Source organism: Acomys russatus, chromosome 30, assembly GCF_903995435.1.
Source record: "Acomys russatus chromosome 30, mAcoRus1.1, whole genome shotgun sequence".
Taxonomy (NCBI): domain Eukaryota; kingdom Metazoa; phylum Chordata; class Mammalia; order Rodentia; family Muridae; genus Acomys; species Acomys russatus.
The window spans coordinates 34,115,925-34,137,921 of record NC_067166.1 but is presented as its reverse complement, the minus strand read 5'-3'; the positions used below and the strand labels follow the sequence as shown (position 1 = coordinate 34,137,921).

The following is a 21,997-nucleotide window of genomic DNA, read 5'->3' as shown; positions in this document are numbered from 1 at the left end:
TGTTTTGTCTTTCTTTTTCTTTCTTTCTTTCTTTCTTTCTTTCTTTCTTTTGTTCTTTTTTCCAAGAAGGGGTTTCTCTGTGTAGCCTTGGCTGTGCTGGACTCACTTTGTAGACCAGGCTGGCCTTGAACTCACAGCGGTCTGCCTGCCTCTGTCTCCGGAATGCTGGGATTAACGGTGTGCACAGTTAACAGTGTATCAGTTTGCAATGTCAGTGTGCTTTGCACTGTTCTCCCTTTTCCTCTAACACATCAATGCTTTTTCTATCTTAGGGCGTAGCCTTCGCCATTTGATATAGGCTCCTCCCAGAGGTTATTGGGAGCACAGTGAAGACATTGCTCAGATCTTTCTTTGAGAGAACCCACTGTGAAGAGCAGAGGCAATGCCTTTTAGCATCTATAGGGTCACAAACATCCCCACACTCAACGCTGGACTGGCAGTTAGAAGAGTCGCTGGGTATGGCCATCTGGGATGTCAAAGCTTAACCAGTCCTGTGTGTGTCGCCTCTAAGTGGTAACTTTTGTTTGGGGGTACCTACTGAACTGGGACTTTCTTATAACCCTGTTACTCACTGAAGTCCTATAAAACAATTTTCCTGCCTGCTTTCCTTTTTCATGTGTTTCTGAACTACCTTGTGGTCTGAAGGCTACCCAGCCTTCTGTTTGCTATACATTGTCTGTTCACAGGTAGTTTCTGGTCTCTTTTTTGCCCCCTGGAAGGAATGACTGTGACATGGTAGCAACCATTTAACCTCTCAGCTCAGATGCCACCTTGCCAGACACCTTTACTTATCTCCGTTTCTTCTCCCATTTTGTTTTCTTATATTGTTGTACCTTTTACTTCTTCAACTCTTTTGTTGCATACTATTTTAAAGTAAATCACAAACATTTTGAACATTTTACCTTGAAAAACCTTAGTTTGCGTCTCTAAAAATAGCATTTTTATAAGTGGACAAAAATATTATTAGAATGCCTGACAGAATTAATAATTTCTTTGTATAATTGAATTCCCCATTCATATACAAATTTCCTCAATTATCTCCATAATGCCTTTTACAGCTGCTTTGTCAAAACTCTTGTCTAAGCCAGGATAAGGCTTTTCTCGAGTCCCTAAGTCTTTTAAAATCTAAGTTGACCCCCCTTTTTTTTTCCTACTCTGATTTGATGAGAGGCAAAGGCAGCTGCCCTAAAGGATACTTTGCTTTTTTTTTTTTTGATTTGCCTGGTTGTTTGTGCACAGTGGCTTTATAAAAATGAATAAATAAAGGTGCTTCATCTGTCATTAATCCCAACCTGACGCTCTGTACCAGGAAAACAGTAGCTACTTCCCCATTTCCTTCTCCCTGCAGTCTTTAGGAACAACTTCTTCCAGGTATTTCTTACAAGCAGAATAATATGAGGTGTATCTTTTTTGGTGCCTGGCTTATTTCACTTAATGCAAATCAACCATATTCTAGACACACATGGATTTTTATTTCTTGAGGCCAAATGATACTTGATTATACATATATAGTATATTTTATTCCTTCATTCATCTGTCCATATATATTAATTTGTTTCCACATTTTGACTTATGTGAATAATACCACTATGAGTGTGGATGTATAGTTTCCTGTTTGAATTTTTGCTTGGGCATATGCCTTGGGGGTATATCATGTAGGTTTATTCATTTTTTTAAGAATCGCATTGTTTTTCATGGTGACATTTTCTATTCACAGCTGCAATCTTATGACAGGGTGCTGGTGCTTGCCTAGGGAGTCACTTGGTTTGTTCTCTGGCATTGACAAAGAATTGAGCATGTAGAAGACAGAAGACCAAGCCTCTGCAAAAGGGACAATAAAAGCTGTGTCCCTTCAGGATGGTAGGAGCCTTAAGGCTGGGAATCCAGTAAATGAATGGCGGCTTGGGTCCATTGTTGAGCCTGTTCAGACACTGTGCCCTTGCCTTCCTCCTCCATAACACTTGTGACCACGAAGCCAGCATCTCAGGGAGCAGGGCCACTTTTGCCTTCTTCGTCTATATCCTTTAATTCTCCTTCAGCCCCATATCCCTACCAACAGGTGCTAATGTTTTTATTTCATACTGTTATTTTATGCTTTTAATCGACATGATTATTGTACACAAATGAAAGGGGTACAATTTGGTGTTTTGGTTCATATATGCAGACTATTGACCAATTCAGGGTATTTAGTATAGCCATCTTTCAAAACATCATTTCTTTCTGTAATACAAATGAAACCTCCCCTTTCTATCTACTTTGGAATGTGGAATACATTATTACTAGTTATAGCCACCTTGGAAAGAATAAATTAAAGCATTCCTCTTCTGTAATTGTGACATTGTACATACTGACCCCGCCCCTCTCTCTCTATTTGTTCCACCCACAATCCTTCATAGCCTCTGGCAGCACTATTCCATTTTCTACTTCTACATGATCAACTTTTTAAAGACCCTACTAGACTCTAAACATTTAAACTCTTTGGATATTTAATCCCAGAATGGTATCTGATAGTAGTTTTGAGCAGAAAATACTCAACCACCCAGTCATCCCTTTAGCCCTATAATTTATGTCTCCTTTAAAAAGCATTTGAATTACTTTTGTTGCCATTGGAACAAAATGTCAGAAGAATGTATCTTAGGGAAATAAGTGTGGTGGCTTTTATAAGAGTTGCAGTGGTCATGGCAACATAGATGGCTCTATCAGATTTCTGTAGTTTGGATTGACTGACTAGGAAAAGCACTGCAATAGAACACTGGCTAAGACAGGAAGAGGTGACTGATTGTGGCTCACAGTTTGAGGCTGCAGTCTACCATGGCATGCAAGAGGCAGGTGCTTGCATTGCATCTGCAGCAAGGAGGCAGAGAAAGAGGAGTAGTTCTGCGCAACGCTTGTTTGTCTTCATCACTAAGGCGTGATGTGAGCTCAAGGAATGGTGCCCTTCACGCTTACGCTTGCTCTACCAATCTACTCTAGAAATGCCCTCACAGATATGTTTGTTTCCATGGTGACTTTAAACCCCATCAGACTGGCAATCAAAATTAAGCATCACAGTAGGTTATCTATTTCCCTTTTATATCTAAATCATTATGCTAGAACTATTTTGCTTTATTTAATTGGACAATGTATTTCTTGTATTTTTAAAAAATTCTATCAGATTTCTGTAGTTTGATGACTAGGAAAAGCACTATAATAAAGATGTATGCAAACTGGGTTGGGATAGAAGGATTCTTAGAAACAAGTTCCATAAGGGACTAGCAGAGAAGATTGGGTAGAGGGAGAGGAGGAGCTCTGAGGTGACTGAGACAGAAGCCCCAGAGGATGGCATAGTGATCCACGAAGTTGGAGAAGTCTCTCAGTGTTTCCTTGTGTGAGAAAACAGGAAGGAAAAAACCAGCCTTCCCCTTCTTCATGTTGAGAAGTCTTTGGGTGCATCTTGCCTTCAGGCTGCCCATAGATCACTGCTCAAGGCATCTAGTTTGTGGAGAACAACTGCCCAAGTGTAATGAGTTTTGAGTTTTCAGTAGCCAGGACGCTTGGGATCTGGAGGAAGAAGGTTCTGGTTTCTGAAAAGGAAACGTGAGTTGTCTGCCATTACATTTACTATCACCTGCTGTAGTGTTATTTTATTTTGGTCATTTTAAAGAAATGGCATTCGTATTATCTTCCAAGGACTTGCTAATTGTCTTTGATTTTCTGTATAACATAGAAACATTGTTTTCAGCTCGTCACTGAATACATTTACCTTCTTTTTCTCCATTCCTAGTGCGTGGAATCCATTTAACTTTTCTTCTTGAGAATTTTCCTCCCAGTTCCCATCAATCAATTTTAGGCCAACAGCTTTTTTTTTTTTTTTAAATTTTAAAATTTTAAACTTTTTAATTTTTATTTTTTGGCCAACAGCTTTTTATGCTTTGGTACCTCCCCGTTTTCTTTGTTGACTTGTAAAGAGTTTTCATTTAATATTGCTCACAGAACAGATTTCCACAAGCCTGGTGGCTTAAAACAACATCACTGATGAGGCCTCATTTCTATAGATTAGATAGCTGGTCTAGTACGGTATCAGTTAATTACTTGCTTAGGGCCTTGCAATCCCTATGTAGGCATGTGCACAGTATACTCCTTTCTGGAGGCTTCTGAAGATGGCTTTTTCTTTTTGAGATTGTTAATCCAGATCAGTTCCTTGCCTTTGTAGGACTGAGTTCCCTTCCCTTTCTCTTTAAGGATCACTGTATTAGTATAAGAGACGAACAGCAGAGTAGGCACGTTGTAAGTCTTGGTAGCTTCCCAGAAAAGATGGGAGAAACAGCTGAAGAAGCACGATGTTTGTAAGCACCATTGAATTTGCGTGACTGCAAAAGGTTTTAGGGTGCTGAAGGTTTTCACTAGCTACCTTGCCCACAAAATAAACATTCCATAATGACCACACCTGAATCAAGAACACAGGGATTAGCTTAAGAATCTTAAAGCTCTTGCACAAAAATCCAAGTGGGTTGAATAATTTTTAGTTGTGGACATGGATACTTTTTTTTTTTTAGTTTTGTCTATATTGACCAAATTTTGTTTTCCAACTTTTAGTTACCTTTGTTTTTCTTAATTTCATTTTGATTGTATGTATCAGAAGCATCAAGTTTATAATTATTAGTATTGTATTTATGTGCACATTCATGTGTGCATGTGGGCCACAGGTGTGGTACATGTATGGTAGTCAGAAGACAACTTTTGGGGGTTCTCTCCTTCCACAATGGGTTTCCAGTGGGGTGTGGATCCAACTGAAGTCATCAAGCCTGTATGAGAAGTACTTTTAACTAATGCACTGTCTTGCTGGCCTATTTAAACCTCGCTTTTAAAGAACTAACTTTACATAATAATAGTCCCTTTTTATTTTATTTTCTACAAGTCTGTGAAATTTGTGTTAAAATATTAAATGAGAATATTTTACCAATTTATTTATATCAAGTTCCCTTAAAATTGTCTCATTATTTTATTTTTCAATAAGTTATTCCCAATTTAGTTTATTTTGCCATTTGTTTCCATCATCTTCATATAATTGGCTTATTTTGCCATTTGTTTCCATCATCTTCAGATAATTGGCCTATTTTTACCTTTATTTAATAATTTTCTTCTTAGGCTTGGTTTTACAATCTTAAAAATGCAGTGGTTCTTTCAATAATGTTTAGTATGTAATTCATCTACTTTCCCTTTTAAACTTGATGATTAATAAAAGTTAATAGTTTTTATTTCTGACACAGGGTTTTACTATTTAGTTAGTCCTGGCTGGCCTGAAACTTGCAATGTAAATCAGGCTGGGCCTAAACTCCGAGATCTGCCTGCATCTCAGAGTCTTGGGTTCTGGGATTCAAAGTGTGTGCCATGATACTCAATTCGTTTTTAAACATTTTCTACTTTGGTTTGGGGGTGCTATCATGTAGTCATCAATTTTTTAGCTTTATCCTCTTTACTTGTCCATATTCATATCTGCTTAACATAATACAGCCGATTACGGTGCACCCTTCCTTCCTGTGCAAGCTTCACATACAGTATTGTCCTTTTAAAACTCCTACTGCCAGATAATTGTGTTTATATAGGAGAACTGCACGTTAGCTCAGCCATTTCCAAGTTTTCCACAATAAGACCTCATTTTATGCAACGGGTATTTATGGAGCACCTAAGTACCAGGCATTCTATTTAGTATAAATATTTGGTTAAAAGGAAGGCAGAATCGCAGCCTGGAAGACAGTCAGCTTAGCTACTTGATGATCCAAGTGAGCTTCAAGAGGCTTGGTGGGGAGTGGAGATAACGCCACATAAAGTTTACAGAACCAGGCGGATCGGAAGCAAACAAATACATTTCAAATCACATAAAAGAAGAAAAGGATGGCTTAGATGGTTTCACTGTAGATAACCTAACAAACCAACAACACGACAAGCCTAATCCAGTCTTCCTTAAAATCCCTTGGAAAAGCTGTTAACAGCAAAACGCTTAGCTTGGTAGTTACTGAAGAATTGAGAACGGAGAACGACGCCTTTAGATTTAAGTTTCTCTGATACACGGGCCAACCAAAATTGTAGATATTTTCGCGGCCCTGGTTCCCCAGTGGCCGCTCCCATCTTTTGGAGCCGGTTGCTCTTGCTGTCCTTTTTCCCGTTCTTCCGTCCGTGCTGTGCACACGTGCCCGTGCACACCATGTCACGCGTGGATTCCCTGCCTTGACGGCCTGAACCCCAGCACGACAGGCGTGCCAGTGTGTACTTGATTGACACGAACGGTGACCAATGACAGCAGAGGACCAGCGACGCTTCCGCCTCAAATGGGCCGACTGTTGGCAATCGTCAGCCAATCGCGTCCAGGAAATTGTTCGGTGGGTGGTCCCTGGGGGGCCGTGGAGGTTGGCGGCTGTTGAGCGGTGTTGGCGGTAAAGTCCTTGAGCGGAACATCTCTGTCGGAAGAGAAAATGAGTTTAGCTCTGAGGTCGGTAACGAGGAGGCCGCGTCTCCATTCCCTAGAGGGCCAGGGCGGGCGTGGAAGGGAAGCCAGGCCGGAGCCGGTGCAGAGAGCCGAGCACCAAACCTCGGCGGTTCCCGCCTCCCGGAGGCCGCCGCACCCCGAGGGAAGTCTCGCGAGGTTTCCCTCCTGCGTCTGCGGGACTCGGGCCTGGCCGCCTCTTTCCTGAGTCCCAGCCTTTCTCCAGGGTCGGAGGCCGTCCGCGCTTTCTCCGGCTCCGGTGGCCCTAGTTTCCGGCATTCTTCCATTCACTTCCGGGCACGCCCCCCCACATTGGCTGCTCGCCCTGTCCTTCCACACTTAGAGGCGCCCCCTCCGCCCCCCCCATCCCCCGTCCGCTTCAGGATTATGCGTGATGCTGGCGGCCTGGCGTGGGTGCGTGCGGAGGGTGGGGTCAGGTCGGGTCACTTGGGGAAGGTGACCCCCGGCCACCATCATCACCTGCCCAACGCTAAACCGGCCCCCCCCCCCATGCCCTTTTGCTCTGGGATGGTGTTCCTGAGCGAGACCCCTTTCAGATGTAAATAAGGCGTGCTGTGGGTTTTATACTTTGAGGTTTTAGAGCTTCCATCACTTAAAAACGTGCCGATACACGTGTTGTATCCTCATTAAAACATTTGGACTGCTTTTACGTTGGCAGCTTCTAAGGCAGACATTTTCATCTCCAAATGTCCTTTTTAGATTTTTTTTTCTTCAAGCTTCTCCAGACTTTTCAAGTGAAGACGTTTAACCTATCTATCGTTTACATGTTAAGTGAGAGTTACAACACTTTAAAACATCGTGTAGACTTCAGCACTAATATTAGATGCTATTATTTTGGGCGTCTAGTATTTGTATGTTTATGCCTTGTTATATTTTGGCTGGTTAGTATCCGTGGAATGAAAACACAAAGCACGTTAGAAATGTATAAATCTAAAAATGTTTTGAACTTACAGTGCCATGGTAACTTTTTAAAGTGTTAGGGATGACTTTTGTAGTAATTGTGAGAATTTAATTATAAACTGTCCAGAGCAAACCAAATACATCCTGGTTGTCATTTATGAATTATACTTCATATGGATTTTGTTTCTTTTTATGCTCTGGGTAGGTTACATGAATAAGTATGGTACTTTTGATTTCGGTTAGCATTTCTGTTATAAAAGTACACTTGGAATACAGGAGTTTGACTCAGGCATAACTGCTCTATCAGCAGACTACTCTGTGTGGTTGAAATCTAGAAAACCATTCTTTGCCCTAAGTGAGTTGGGTTGAAGTGGACTAAAGACATTTTTCTGTGCCCTAGAGGTGAGCTTGTAGTAGACAAAACAAAGAGGAAAAAACGAAGAGAACTCTCTGAAGAACAGAAACAAGAAATTAAAGATGCTTTTGAGCTCTTTGATACCGACAAAGACCAAGCCATAGATTATCATGAATTAAAGGTAATTGTTCTTCAAGGCTCAGTTTTATTTAAATGAATTGCATTTTTGACTGTTGCTTCAAGGTCTATTTTTAAAAGCTTGTTTGCAGTACCCACCCACAGGTACTACAATAAAACTGAATAAAAACCCTAATATGGCTTTTAGAAAAATTGTATTTAAATGTAAAAAGTACATCCTGATGAAAAGTGTGACTTGTTAATTCATTCAGTTAAAGAAACAGTTCTTAGCACATTCCCATTTTTGGTTTCTTTTGGAGGATGGCATAGCATGCTCCTGTGCAGGCATGCACACCACATTGTGCAGCACCTGGAGGGCAGAGTAGGGCCTGGTGTGTCTTCTTTTACTCTCCACCTTACTGCCTTGGGACACGGTAAATCCCTGGACTGGAAGCTAGAAAATGATCACACCTGCCTGTAGCCCCCAGTGCCGGGGTTACAGGCACCTGCAGGCATGCCTGGCTTTCTGAGTGAGAGCTGGGGATTTGGCCTCTGGTGCTCGTGGTGGCAGAGCAAGCACTCTTACCCACTGAGCCATCTCTCAGTCCAGCTTCAGCAGTTTTGAGATTGAGAATGTTGTCTTTCAAGCTTTACCATAATACTAAGACACTCCTAGTCGACTTTTCACTGTTACAAAGGATATAAATTGTCAGATGCCTAATGTTGATACACACTGAAGGAAAATGACAAAGTTAAGCCTTAAAATTACTAGTAAAGATAGAAGAGGATTGATAAAGGTCTTATATTTCTTCTGTTCAGCCTAGTAAGAAAGATAACACTTTGGTATCTTTACGTGGCCTTAAATGTTTATTTAGTAGTTTTAAATTTGCAGCATTGTAGGGGATTTTTTTACATTTCAAGTAGGGGTAAGAACTATGTAGTGAGAGGATAGAATATATGTAGAAGTAATAATAGGCCTGAGCCTTTGGCTTCATTTTTTTTTTTTTTTTTTCGAGACAAGGTTTCTCTGTGATAGCTTTGGCTGTCCTAGACTCACTTTGTAGACTAGGCTGGCCTCGAACTCACAGTGATCCACCTGCCTCTGCCTCACAAGTGCTGGGATTAAATGTGTGCGCCACCACGCCCGGCCCTTTGGCTTCAATCTTGAGGTCATCTTTTGGCTCTTACCTGATCCCACTGTTCTGTTGCTGCTGTTACCCTCCCCCATATAGCATGTGCTCTTCGTGTACAATGTCTTAGCCATTTGTTGTCATTGACCATCATGGTTAGGGACTTTATTTCAAAGCTGAAGCTTTCTCACTTCTTGTTGTCCTTTTACATTACTATTAAATTAGCATCTTTCTTAAATTCTTTGACCATGACCATTGCTCATAAACCTTTACTGGCTGCTCCCTGCACTAAGTAAAGATTCCTCTGTTTTCATTTTCTTCTGAACGCTGTTTTTCCCACTTTTTAAATACTTCTACCCAAACACTTATCATTTTGAGAAAGTCAACAACCGCTCTGTTTATTGTCCCTCCGTCCTAGTCTTCGTTTCGGCATCTGTTTTTACCCCACATCCTTTGTACCAACTCCTCATCTGCTCCTTAAAAGATGACTTGACTCTAGAAGACTTCACTAACCAGCCGCACATCTTTCCTTTCCTGTTATTAGGAGCAGCTTTCTGTTTAAACTCACTCATGTGACACTAATTGCCTGGTAGCTAGTTATGTATTCTCTGATGGGATGGCTGTTTGTTGAGAAAGGATCTTTACGTGTTTCCTATCCTAGTCTTAACCCTACAACAGTCTTCTGTCTCAGTCTCTGGAGTGATTAGATCATAAAGTTCCCCTATGTCTACTGCGCAGGCCTGAACTTTTTATGCTTTTTACTGCTTTTATCCCCTTCAGTAGCCTTTTAATATTTATGGCATGTCTTTAATCCCTCGGTAGCATTGTTATTGGTGTATTTAGTGCATTGTCTTATGTATGTTGTGTAAAGTTTTTTAGTTGGTCATATAAAACAGCAAAATGTCCATGAAAAATTTTCTATTTAATTTCAAAATGAAAGACCCAATATGGTATAATTTCCTTAAGCTAGAGACAAAAAATGCAAAATAATTATGCTTTAGTAATGTATTGTCATCCTCTAAGATATAAATTTTCTTAGAAATCAATGATTACTTCTTTTGTAATGAGTGCTTTATAATTTGTTTTTCCCTTTTAATCCAAAAGGTGGCAATGAGAGCTTTGGGTTTTGATGTGAAAAAGGCTGATGTACTGAAGATTCTTAAAGACTATGACAGAGAAGCCACCGGCAAGATCACCTTTGAAGACTTTAGTGAAGTTGGTGTGTACTTAAGGAGTCTTTGTTATTAGTAGTTGCTGGGAAATTAGAAGGTTTTTGTTTCATTTCAAAGAAAAAATATTTTCAGCTACACTGTGAGAATTAGTTTTGACTTTTGATGATTTAAGCAAGGAATTATTGTCTAACTTCTCATGGTTTGTTAATGTTATGTCACTAAAGGGTGACTAGAAATATTTCCTGTTAGTAAAACAGAAGATTTAGTATCCTGGTGTTTAGGAACTATTTGTGAAGACTGCTGTGCTGTGTGGGTTTTGTTGGTACAGTGGGAAAAGAGTGAAGCAACACTAGTGTCTCCATGGGAGAGGAAGCCTGTCTTGTTAAGTGGACAGGCTGTGAGGTTCAGTGAGAGTGAGCCCCTTGTTGCACCGTGAGGACTCAGACAGGCTGTTGTGAGGGAGGCCTTCGCAGGCGGCAGCATGAGAACTCATTTATTTTAGGAACACTGCCTGAAGATGGCGGGAGCCTACTGTGGTTGTATCCTGCAGAGTGGATTTTAACAAGTTACTCATGATATATACAGATAAAGCTTTTTCATAGATTTGGGAAGGCTAGGAATTGGCTAGGATTACCTAAATATATTGTCTACTGTAATACACATACTTTAATGACTATTCAGGTTCATTTTTGTTAAGTTACCTTTCAAAACCAATGATACCATTTTAGGGGTCATAAGCTAAGCATGTCGTATAGTTATTTTCATATATTAAAAAATTGAAAATAAATGCAGTTATACATATGCACAAAACCCTTATTTAAATATTAAAGGAGAAGTAATATGGGAAAGAAAAAGAAATGGTAATGGAAAGCAAATAGATCTGTGTCATTTTCTCTCCCTCTCCCTCTCTCCCTCCCTAGCCCCCTCCTCCCCTTTGTTAACACTTGTACCAAAAGCACAGAAGTAAAATGACAGATCTAAGAGGAAAAAACATTCTCCTGACATAGCAGACCCTCAGCCTAGAAACCAGATTGTTTAGTGAGGCACACTGTCCAATTTAGAAGCATATTTATTTTCTCCTTTCTCATTTGTAGAATTGTTGTCTTGAGAAGAGAGCAAGAGCCACCTCTCTCCTCACGGTGTCAGTGGTCTCCCAAGGTTGATCATAGTCAGGCTTTAGCATGGATCATTTATAGAAGCGAGATGTCAGGACATGTGGAAGTAGTGCAGTCATGGAAAAGCTATAATGGAGGCACATAAAAAGCACCACAGTGTAGTGTTTTAGCACAGGCTACCCTGGAACCAGATTTCCTGGCTTCTGACTCTAAATGTCTGTGAAAAGTTAGTTTCCTTGTCTGCGCCTCCCTTGCGTCTATAAACTGGGGATAGTGTAGTGACTCAGGCCTCTGTGAGGTTAGGTACTTGGTTGACATGTGAAATGCCAAAGGCTGCAGTATGTCGGAAGAGCTACTAAAGCTGCTACTCTGCTTAAGAATTATCCCAGCAGCACTCGGGAGGAAGAGGGAAGCCATTCTCTGAGTTTGAGGTCAGCTTGCTCAGCATAGGAGGTCCCTGGCCATGCAGGGCTAATGTGACCCTCTCTCTGAAAGAAAAACACACAGTGGAAAGGGTTGCGCGGTGGGGAGAATAATAGTGCTTTCTTCTGTTTCAGAATCCAGGAGTTGGAAATGTATTGGGACATTAAAACATTCTATTCTAGATTCTCATTGTCTTATTTTCTGTTTTTCGTCATTGAAGGCTACATTAAACATTATTACTCATAGTATTTGTAAATTTTTTTTCCATAAATACAATTTTAAGAATTACAGTTTTTAGTATTTTAGAACAGAGTTCTGTACTACCTAGACCTCAGCTTTATGGACCATTTGTTGTTGCCCAAGGACACTGTTCCACACATAGTTCCAGATGATCCTGGCACGTGCTGGGTTTTCCCCGTTATGAGAAAAAAGCCTTAAAGTGTACCCCATGCAAGGGTGGTAGCATCGGTCTCCCAAAGCTAATGGTACCAGGTGTTTCAGGAACTTCTGCCTGTAGGGTAAGATCAATACAAGTGTGGTGTCTTTACTTCATCTGTTCCTGGCTTGGATTATGTACATTTTGAGTCCTATCTAAAATGCAGTATTATATTGTTCTCATTCTGATTATTCAGCAGTGACAATTTTGCATTTGGTGGGAAGATTGGGAGTTAGTTAAAATTACCAAGAAATTACCTTGAGGACCTTAGGATTTAAGTATAGGTAACAACAAACTTTGGTTCTGTGTGATAAAGAGACATTGCTATCTGGGGCAAAGTTGTCCAACTGTAGCCTTGGAACTGAACTTGACTGTGTTCTCTGTTCTCTCCCATTTGTTTGTGCTGCTTCTCTGCTACCACAATTAAGTAGTTTAGACTGTGAGCCTAGGTCCTCCAAAATGCTTTCTATCAGGCCTTTTATAGGAATTGTCTGTCAAGTCTTCATCCAGAGAAATGAAGACTTTGCAAAGGGGATTTTTAATTTAAATCCTTAGGAATCTAAGATTCCCAAAGAGACTGTAGGAGTAGAGGAGATGCAGTCTAGGCATGGAATGTGACAGTGCAGAGTGGCACTAGAGGTTCAGAATGTTCGAGAAGCTAAATCTCGTGTAGTCCTCTGCTAGAGGATGGTAGAGTACTGGGAAGGCAGAACTAGGTCAGACTGATGGTCTTACACACTGGAGTAAGATTGGACTTTAGTCACCACAATTTAAGGATGATTGTGCTTTACAGCAGTAGCTGATGAGAAGATTGAAGATGTGCTGAAGAGATTGTGGAGACAGAAAGTTCTAGACTTTAGGATTGTTAGGATGAAAAGAAATAGGGTTCTATTTAAGAATAAAACAAGATAGTATCTTCAGAACAAGGTAGTATCTTCAGAACTGTAGTGTCCATTAACTGCATAATTAAATGACATTTATGGGATGGAAAGTGATACTACTATGTCAAAGTGAGTAAATGATGGATTATCTTTCTGTCAGGGAGGCAGCACAGTGGGTATGGTGGTGTAGAAAGACTTGAAAGTCCAACACTTTTGAGTTGGAGATAAGTATTGTATGTTTGGATAGAACTCGACATTATCTTTCTGATTTTTGATATATTTTTAATGTAGTTTCAGAATTGCTATTTCCTTACATGGTTTTTATAAGGTCTAATATTTTGGTGGAGGGACATTTCTGACAGTATAGTTAAACCATGTACCTTGGTAAATGGTTTTAAATCAAAACAACAAAAAGTAGTTGCATGGACTGAAACGTGGAATTCTGTAAATCAGGTGCTATCTCAACTGTGTGTGTATTAATTGCTGTACATCTTCCTGCTGGATTATACAAATCACCATGCCTGGCTTGTTTCCATCAGGAAAAAAAAAGATGTCTTACCATGAAATTGTACTTGTAGAACAGAAATGCAATGTGAAGGTATGGAAGAGATTCACCCTAAATTACTTCATGTTGGGTAATGCTTTAGCCTCTCAGAGTTACGGGCAATTACAAGTCCTAAGAAAGCTGCATTCTGTGGGAGAGTATTGATAGGCAATTATATAGACAAATTATCTGAAATACTAACACAGAGTGCCAGTGGAGAAGTGTTTGCACATTTTGGCGCCCCATCTGTTGTGTCTCAGTGCAGTAGTATTTTCAGCAGTCTGCCTTTCTGGTTTACCTGTCATGTATGTTACTTAATCGATGAAGAAGATTTCATAACACTTTTTTCCTTGTCCTGCTTTCTTGTTGGGACTGAATTCAAAATAAATTGAGTGTGTGCCATAGAGTTAAGTGTGTTATTTTATTTTGGTGTTATGGCTGTAGGTATGCCAATTCCTTTTACTGAATATTTATGAGCTTTGATTTGCATACTTATAGTAATAGACTTCAATTAGTTTCTTGGAAGCCTGTTTTTTGGATAAAATTAATGGCTAAAAGATAATTTTGGATATATGTGTAGTTGATGTACCATTAGCTTGACTAGGTGCTTATTCAGCCAAATGCAGATGAAATTGCAGTAGGCAACAACTTGTAGAGGACTTAAATTGTATTTTTTTCACTTTGGGCTCATTAAACATCCGAGCACTTTCTATCTACAGGCATTTGAAAGTTTCAGATGAATCTATAGATCACAGTAGGAGCAAGTTACTTTTAACAATAGAATGCAAATAATAATGCCTTTTCTTGTAGTAGCAGAACAGCATGTGCAGTTACTTCATTAATGCTCACTTAGAGAGTTCGAGAATTCTGTCAAGCAACATAAAAATGTATACACAGACATCAATTTTTATTATGACTTGCTTAAAGGCCTATGCTATTAAAATATATAAACAGTCTATTATTATGTGGCTTTATTTTTAATATACTAAGATTCACTAGCTGGGCTCGGTGGCACGCGCCTGTAATCCCAGCATCGGGGAGGCAGAGGCAGGTGGATCTCTGTGAGTCGAGGCTAGCCTGGACTATAAAGCGAGTCTAGGACAGCCAAGGCTACACAGAGAAACCTTGTCTTGGAAAAAAAACAAAACAATGACAACAACAACAACAACAACAAAAAAGATTTACTATTATTGAAGTCTTCAGTGACTCATTTCTATTTAACTAGTTTGAGAATTATTATTTTGCTTTAAAAAAAAAAAAAAAAAAAAAAAAAAAAAGGCCTGATTTAGATCCCCTTCCAGAGCTTTTGGTTATGTTTTACTGTGACTAGGTTTAATTGTTTTAACCCATCTTCAATGCTGAAAAGGCTGTTTCTTTTACTCATGAAGAGTGCTGATAGCATTTGCGTAACTATCTTGTGTTATGTTTATACTGGTGATGGCAACGACTTTTATTCATTCCTCAGGCTGCGTTGGGTTAAGTTTGAGGAAGAATTTGGGTATTATGCTAGCTAACAGCTTTCACCTGGCCAGCCTAATTGTTTACTTCAACTTAGTGGTCTGAGAGAGATGGAGCCAGTTACTCTTAAAAAATTGTTCTCACACATGTAATTATTTTGTGTGTCATTATTGACTCTTTGCTTGAGTGTTTTGCTCACATGTATCTTTGTACCACACGAGTGTGAGGTGCCTAGGCCAGCAGAGGGCATCGGGTCCCTGGAACTGGAGCTACAGACTGTTGTGACTGCCATGTGCTTGCTGAGAATTGAACTCAGGTCCTCTGCAAGGACAAGTGGTCGTAACTGCTGAGCCAGCTCTCATCACCACTTTTGTTCTTATTTATTTATTTATTTATTTATTTATTTATTTATTTATTTATTTATTTTAACCACTTTTGTTCTTAACAGCAGTGGGCTTTAAAGAAATTGTGTGTGTATATGTGTGTGTGTGTGTGTGTGTGTGTGTGTTAATGTTATATATAACAATGTCTCCCTTTTGGCCTTCATACAATGTAGTTTTGCTTACATTTATATTTATAGATACTAAAAGATTAACATTTAAAATCTGGATTTGGAATTCAAGTTTTATTTCTGAGTTTTAATGATGTACCTTGACATTTCTTATTAGACTAAATGTTGACAGATTCACAGCTGTTGCTCTCATTGAATAGTTGTTTGGTTTTTACAATGAATGTCCTCTGACTATTCAGGCTTGATTTAAGAAGTTTCTTTTAACTCTAGTGACAGACTGGATATTGGAAAGAGATCCACATGAAGAGATACTGAAAGCATTTAAACTATTTGATGATGATGATTCAGGTAAAATAAGCTTGAGGAATTTGCGGCGTGTTGCCAGAGAACTGGGTGAAAACATGAGTGATGAAGAACTTCGGGCTATGATAGAAGAGTTTGATAAAGACGGTGATGGAGAAAGTAAGTTTAGCCTTACTTAAAAAAAAATTTGTTGATTTTCAAAACTCCAAGCAAATTCTCTCTCTCTCCCCCATTTTCTTTCTCTTTTGTTTTCGAAGATGCACCTCATGTTACCATGACGTTATTTCAAGGTTGATCTTGGACTTACCGTTTTGCCTCAGCTTCAAGTTGGTGCCAAACTCTATAAGCTTCTAGTTATACGGAAGTAGGTCGTAAAACAACTGTACCAGTTATAGTGTGAAATAGCATGCATACGTCTCTGAAGATGAAATTTCACCAAATTTTAGCTAGTTTCTAAAATTTTAGATTTCAGTGCTTCCTCCTTTAGCCTGCTTACACTTCTCAACTTTTACTAAATTCATTGATTTTCTTCCAACCACCTTTAATCTGGTTCCCCCCTCCCTGCCCCTTTCCCCCCTCCACTACCCCTCCCCCTGCTGCTGCTCTGGTCAGGCCCTGACCAGTATCCTGGCTTCCTGTGAGGTGCAGTGTCCTGTGTGCCTCCTGTCCTGCACACAGGAGTCTCTTACAGCCGTCCCATGCCCTCTGTGCTCACACATCTTCAATCTCTTTTTTTATTCTAACGATAATTTTCTTTTCCTAAACTGTAGGTTATAGAGTTGTCATTCTGTGTTCAGACACTGAAAAGCGAGTCTTCAGGTACAAAGCTGCACGTCAGTCCTAACCGCAGTGTCCAGGGTTATTTCTGCTGTGTTCTTCTTTCCTGCTTTCCCTCTAGGTACAGAATCCTCTGGATCCTGAGGACATTCTGTTTGCACTTGCCACGCTGCTTCTTTCTCCTAGTGTGCTGCCTGCCCCTTTGTCTGCAGAAGTGTTTCTCACCTTCCCCACCAAGTACATTTGAAGCGCCATCTTTTTCTCGAAAGCCTCGACAGTGGTGTTTAGCTGGTGAGGGTTACACTGAGGGCTCGTGGCCCTTTCAAGAGCAAGCTGCTAAAGATACAAATACTTTGCTGCCTTTTTGTGACCTTTAGTAACTCATTTGTTCTTAGAAATGTTTGATGCTAGTGTGTGTGTATGTGTGTGTGTTTGTCTCTCTGTGTTTGTGTGTATGGGTCTGTGTGTGTGTGTGTGTGTGTGTTTGTCTCTCTGTGTTTATGGGTCTGTGTGTCTGTGTGTCTGTGTGTCTGTCTGTGTGTCTGTCTGTCTGTCTCTGTCTCTCTCTCTCTCTCTCTCTCTCTCTCTCTGTGTGTGTGTGTGTGTGTTTGTCTCTCTGTCTGTGTTTATGGGTCTGTGTGTCTGTGTGTCTGTGTGTCTGTCTGTGTGTCTGTGTGTCTGTCTCTCTTTCTCTCTCTCTCTCTCTCTCTCTCTCTCTCTCTCTCTGTGTGTGTGTGTGTGTGTGTGTGTGTGTGTGTGTGTGTGTTGGGGAGTCATTTCTCACCATCCTCTTTGCTGAGGTGGTGACTCCTGTTTCTGCTTCTGGGCTATGTACTCCAGGCTAGCTGGCCTGTGAGAGTTCTCGTATCGCAGATGTGCAGTTCCTCATCAGCTTTTGCCTGGGTCCCAGGGGTTGAATCCTGGTCATCAGGCCTTTGTGGGGTGTCCTTGGACACTCAGATGGTGTTGTGCTGGACTGTTAGAAAGATTGCTGGTGAAGTTAGAAAACCTGGCTTATCATCTGCAGCCTCCCTGGTAGTCAAGGAGCTAGTTTGGTTCCTTTAGTTACTTTCTGTGCTTTACTTTTTTAGACTTAAGTGTTAGGATTTTAGATATTAAATCATGAAATAGATTAAAATATTTTTGAGATGCTGTTATACTTTAAAGTATATATAACTATTATAAAACAGCTATTTATGATTTTAGAACTTCTATATGACACTTAATTTGAAATTTGATTATTGAAATTTTATATTTTAAGAAAAGTAAAACCCTTAATAAAACTTAAGTACTTCTTGGCTTTTGAGTATTGTAATCATAGGTCTGTTACAATGTTAAATGATTAGTAGTCAAATCATTTTGTGAGTCCTTTTTTTTGCTTTCTTTTTTTATGATATTGAGGCGTTTATTTTTTGAGCATGGGGAGAGAAGAAAAGAGAGGAGAGAGAGAGAGAGGAAGAGAAAGAGTGACAGAGAGACAGATAGAGGAAGAAGAAGAGAGAAAGAGAGCATAGTAAAAGAGAAGAGGTAGGAGAGCTATTGCTTTCGTAAGGTTTTGGCCTAGAAGCCTCAGTGTAGATTGCTTCAAACAAGGGTTTTTCGCTGAAGGCCCACACTGTCCTAGGATTCTTGCCTATTTGAAATCTTACTTAGGGCATGAGCAGGTCATACTCTCACAAGCTCTTCAGTTGTGTTCTTTCACTGCAAAGGTCACAACTGTAATTTCTCAGGTCCTTGAGTGGCTTAAGAGTATTATTGTAGGACTGTATCCTGTTTTCTCCATGTCTCTCAGTGCCGTGTAAGTCTTTAAGACTGAACAGGAGTTCACGGATGTCTGCTTACTCCTGAACCTCTCATCTGTCTTAACTCACAGATTATTTTCTAGGTGCGTGTTCTCTTCCTGTGCTTGTGCTTGCATTCCCCTTGGCTTTCTTTCCAATTTCTTTCTAAATGCTGTGTTTTTAATTTCCAATCCAAATTGTGATTTGCTTATATATAAAATCTTCTCACTAATGATTTCTTCTACAGTGGTATTTTCCAATGCCGCTTGATCTGTGTTTTATAGTATATTGTTTTATATTCCATACATTCGTTCTCTAGTTCAGATTTATCATAAAAGTTGTACTAGCTCTAGAATTCCTTTATTAATTCCTGATATATATGTTTTAATTCAACATTTTCTAAACCACTTGAAAGTAACTTTACTTTATCCACATATTAAGAACATGACTCTCTAATATTGTAGCACCCAGATGTGTCATACCATTGTTTCATTCATTAACACCAGCTTTACAGTGACAGCTGTTCCCTTCTGTTTGACTCTAGTGTACTGTAGAAGAGCAGCCCCGTGTCTGTGTAGATGCGTTAGACAGTACCTTGTGTGGTGTTGGCGTTCATTCCACACCTGAAAATGTATGAGTCAGTAAGTCACTGCCTGGAATTCAAAGAGAACAGTCTAAAGCAACCTCTTATGCAAAACTGTTTAGTGCCGAGCTGTGACTAGAAGCCAGGTCTGTGTTTTTTGATGTGGTGTTGTTTTCCCCCCATAATAAGAATTGCTGTCTGTAGCTTGCACCTGAAAGATGATTTACAAAGTCTTGGTGTTCATATCCTCCCCTGGTTTACATAGGAAGCTTTCTTTTTTAAATAGTCCTGTATATCAGTGTGTGTGTACTTCTTAAAAATTATTTTTAGGATTGTTCAGTCCTGTCTTAAACATACTTTATACATTAATGTTTCCCACTAAACTTTATAGTTTTAGTAAAGTGTCAAATAGTTATCATGAGTGGTTATTTCCTGTATTTTTAGTTTTCTTGTTTTATAGTTGTATAATAATCTGTATTTTCTTCAATTACTATTTCTATTGATGCGTTTGAGTTTATATGACCTTGCTTCAGTTATTTATTTATTTTTTTAAATAAGCTTTCAAAATAAAAAATTTACTCCCCCGCCCACCTCAGTTTTGAAACATTTTCACTTTTAGAATTCTTTTAGTTCACATGCCTGGCATATAGACTCCCTTATGAATGGAAGCCTTATGAATGTATTAGTAAGGACTGGCTATAAAAATGGTTGTTTAGCTACTTATATTAGACCTGTTACTTTTTAAACCTTTTGTGCACAAGTATTATGTCTGTGGCTGACTTTTATGGTAACAGATATCATCTGTTGTCCCTACTTAATGTGATAGAATGTTCATTTCTTTAAATTGCTTATCACATTTGTATATTTTTTATTTTAGAAGTTCCACTGAATAAAGTTATGTTTTGACTTATATTATAAAGTTATGTTATAACTTATAAAGTTTAATACATTGTAAAATGATGAGTATATTTCTTGAGGAAAGAAGGTTTCTGTGTTCCTGATGCTACATTGTCTTTCTTGCCACAGTAAATCAAGAGGAATTCATTGCTATTATGACTGGTGACATATAAGGAATTACAAGAATCAACACCAACATGTTGCAGTTACCACCTATATTCTCTCTTTGTGCCTGGAGTCCTGTTTAAAAAAAAAAAAAAAATCCAACCTAGTTCTTTTCCTGAAAGGACCAAAACCAAGCATCTTTTGTGTTTATATTTCAGTACTGTTAACGTGTCTTTGTGTGATCAGTGTTGTTAACATTAATAGTTAACTTCCCATTTATAATGCAGGCTTATATAAAGCTTTAAAAAAAATCAAATCATGTGGTGTATATTATTTGGAGCCTTCTACATTTAACATTAGCTAGTTGCTTTTATTTTAGTGCACATGTTTTTTTAAACATTCATTAATAAAGTATTTATTTTATTAGTATGTTAATGTTTGGTAAATTCTCTATTTTAGATTTCTGATACCTATTAACACTTGGTAGTAGTTTTTTTATTTTATTTTGTTTTTTAAAAATCTTTTTACACTTTTACTTGTATTTTAAAATACATCAGAAAACAAATTATAATAGAACATTTGTCCATCACCTAAGTGTTCATCAAGGTTGACTTTCTGCATTTCAGTACAGGATAATTCCGTGTAAGTCTAATTCCTTCCCAAGAGTGTTGTCCTTTGGTTTGGAGGCACCATGGACTATGCATATAGGCCCATCTTTCCTGCATATTGCATTTCAGAAATCTCTTCTGTGTGTGTTTTCTTTAATGACAAGTTAAATGTGAATATTTCCTTGTTAAACTTGTTGAATACAATTATAATCATTTAACTTCTTGGCAAAATGAAAGGTTTAAATTTTGAATTTTGATGTGTTAAGACAATGAGGAAAAGAGAAAAATGACAAGCCATATGAAACACTTACGGGTTGGTTTATCTAGGTAAACCACGATGGGTCAACAAACAGTGGCGATAGGCTCCAGGCACCAATGGGTCATTCTACTTTACTGAAGCTAGGAGCAAACAAAAGATTAGGAGGGATAGGTCACAGAAAAATGGTACCCTACCACATCTTCAGCATTGCAGTTTGGATGATATGAGCTTTCCTAAGAAGAAGAAGAAAGTTGAGTTGCTGTTTAAGTGACTTTTCTTTAAATTAAAAAAAAAAAAAAAAAAGCAATGCAATTTGAGGTAGTTGGAATACTTTGAGCCTGCTAGAGTAGTGAAAACAAGTAACGTCAGAGCTTTATCTGTGGTATGTGTGAGAGATGTCCCAATGAGGAGCACTCAAAGTATTTAGTGTAATTAGTTATTAAGTAACTGTATATAAAAATCTAAGTGCCTTTTTATTAGAACTTCAGAAGTTATACATTTTATACTGAGAATACATAAACATTTCTCAGTATGCAGTGGTTTTTAGGAATATGACATTTTATAGAACCTAAGATCAGCAGGTTACTTTCATTTTATACTTAATTAACAATATTTTAGAATAGATTTTCTTTATTCTATAATAAAAGAAATCAGGGATACTTAATAGAATCCCTGGAGTTAGACATTTCTGATTTTAATATGCTTGTAACACTTGTCCAACACACCACTGTGTTCTCTAAAAAAAGCAACCATTTTCTCTGTGTGGCATTACCATAGACTGCCTATCCCCAGGGTCTCCAGAAAGGTCCACGCAAATCTGACAGCAAGGGCACATGTACACTGTAGGACACAAATTCCCAGGATTACTGACGGAAGCCGACTAATAGGTGGCTCTTAGAATAAAAACCACTCGGTGCATCAACTAAGGCTGAGTGATAAAAACATTTCCAAACCATGTTTCCTACCATTGAAAGCCACTGCAAAGGTAGCAGCAGGGTAAAGGTTTTGGGTTGGCCGACTGAGGAGTAATCTCTCTCTATTAAACGTGTGTTTTGATTATTCTCAAAGTTCATGCATTTAAAGTCTCTGCCAAACAGGTAGATGCAACTATATTTTAATCAAGATCTACATTTCCTTTTTCATTTACCATGAAGATTG

At 38.9% G+C, this 21,997-nt stretch overlaps 1 protein-coding gene across 1 annotated transcript; it reads left to right on the top strand.

Annotated features, from left to right (window-relative positions):
* Positions 1-6,307: 6,307 nt before the first annotated feature.
* On the top strand, positions 6,308-20,129 carry Cetn3 (centrin 3). The gene is made up of 5 exons (XM_051172402.1): positions 6,308-6,469; positions 7,785-7,920; positions 10,091-10,205; positions 15,797-15,988; positions 19,997-20,129. The coding sequence occupies exons 1-5, from the start codon at positions 6,453-6,455 to the stop codon at positions 20,038-20,040; spliced, it is 504 nt and encodes a 167-aa protein (XP_051028359.1). The 5' UTR covers positions 6,308-6,452; the 3' UTR covers positions 20,041-20,129.
* The last annotated feature ends 1,868 nt before the right edge of the window (positions 20,130-21,997 follow it).

Coding starts and splice junctions, on each gene's coding strand:
- Cetn3 (XM_051172402.1), top strand. Junction 7,921..10,090: donor TAGATTATCATGAATTAAAG/GTAATTGTTCTT, acceptor TTAATCCAAAAG/GTGGCAATGAGAGCTTTGGG. Junction 10,206..15,796: donor TGAAGACTTTAGTGAAGTTG/GTGTGTACTTAA, acceptor TTTTAACTCTAG/TGACAGACTGGATATTGGAA.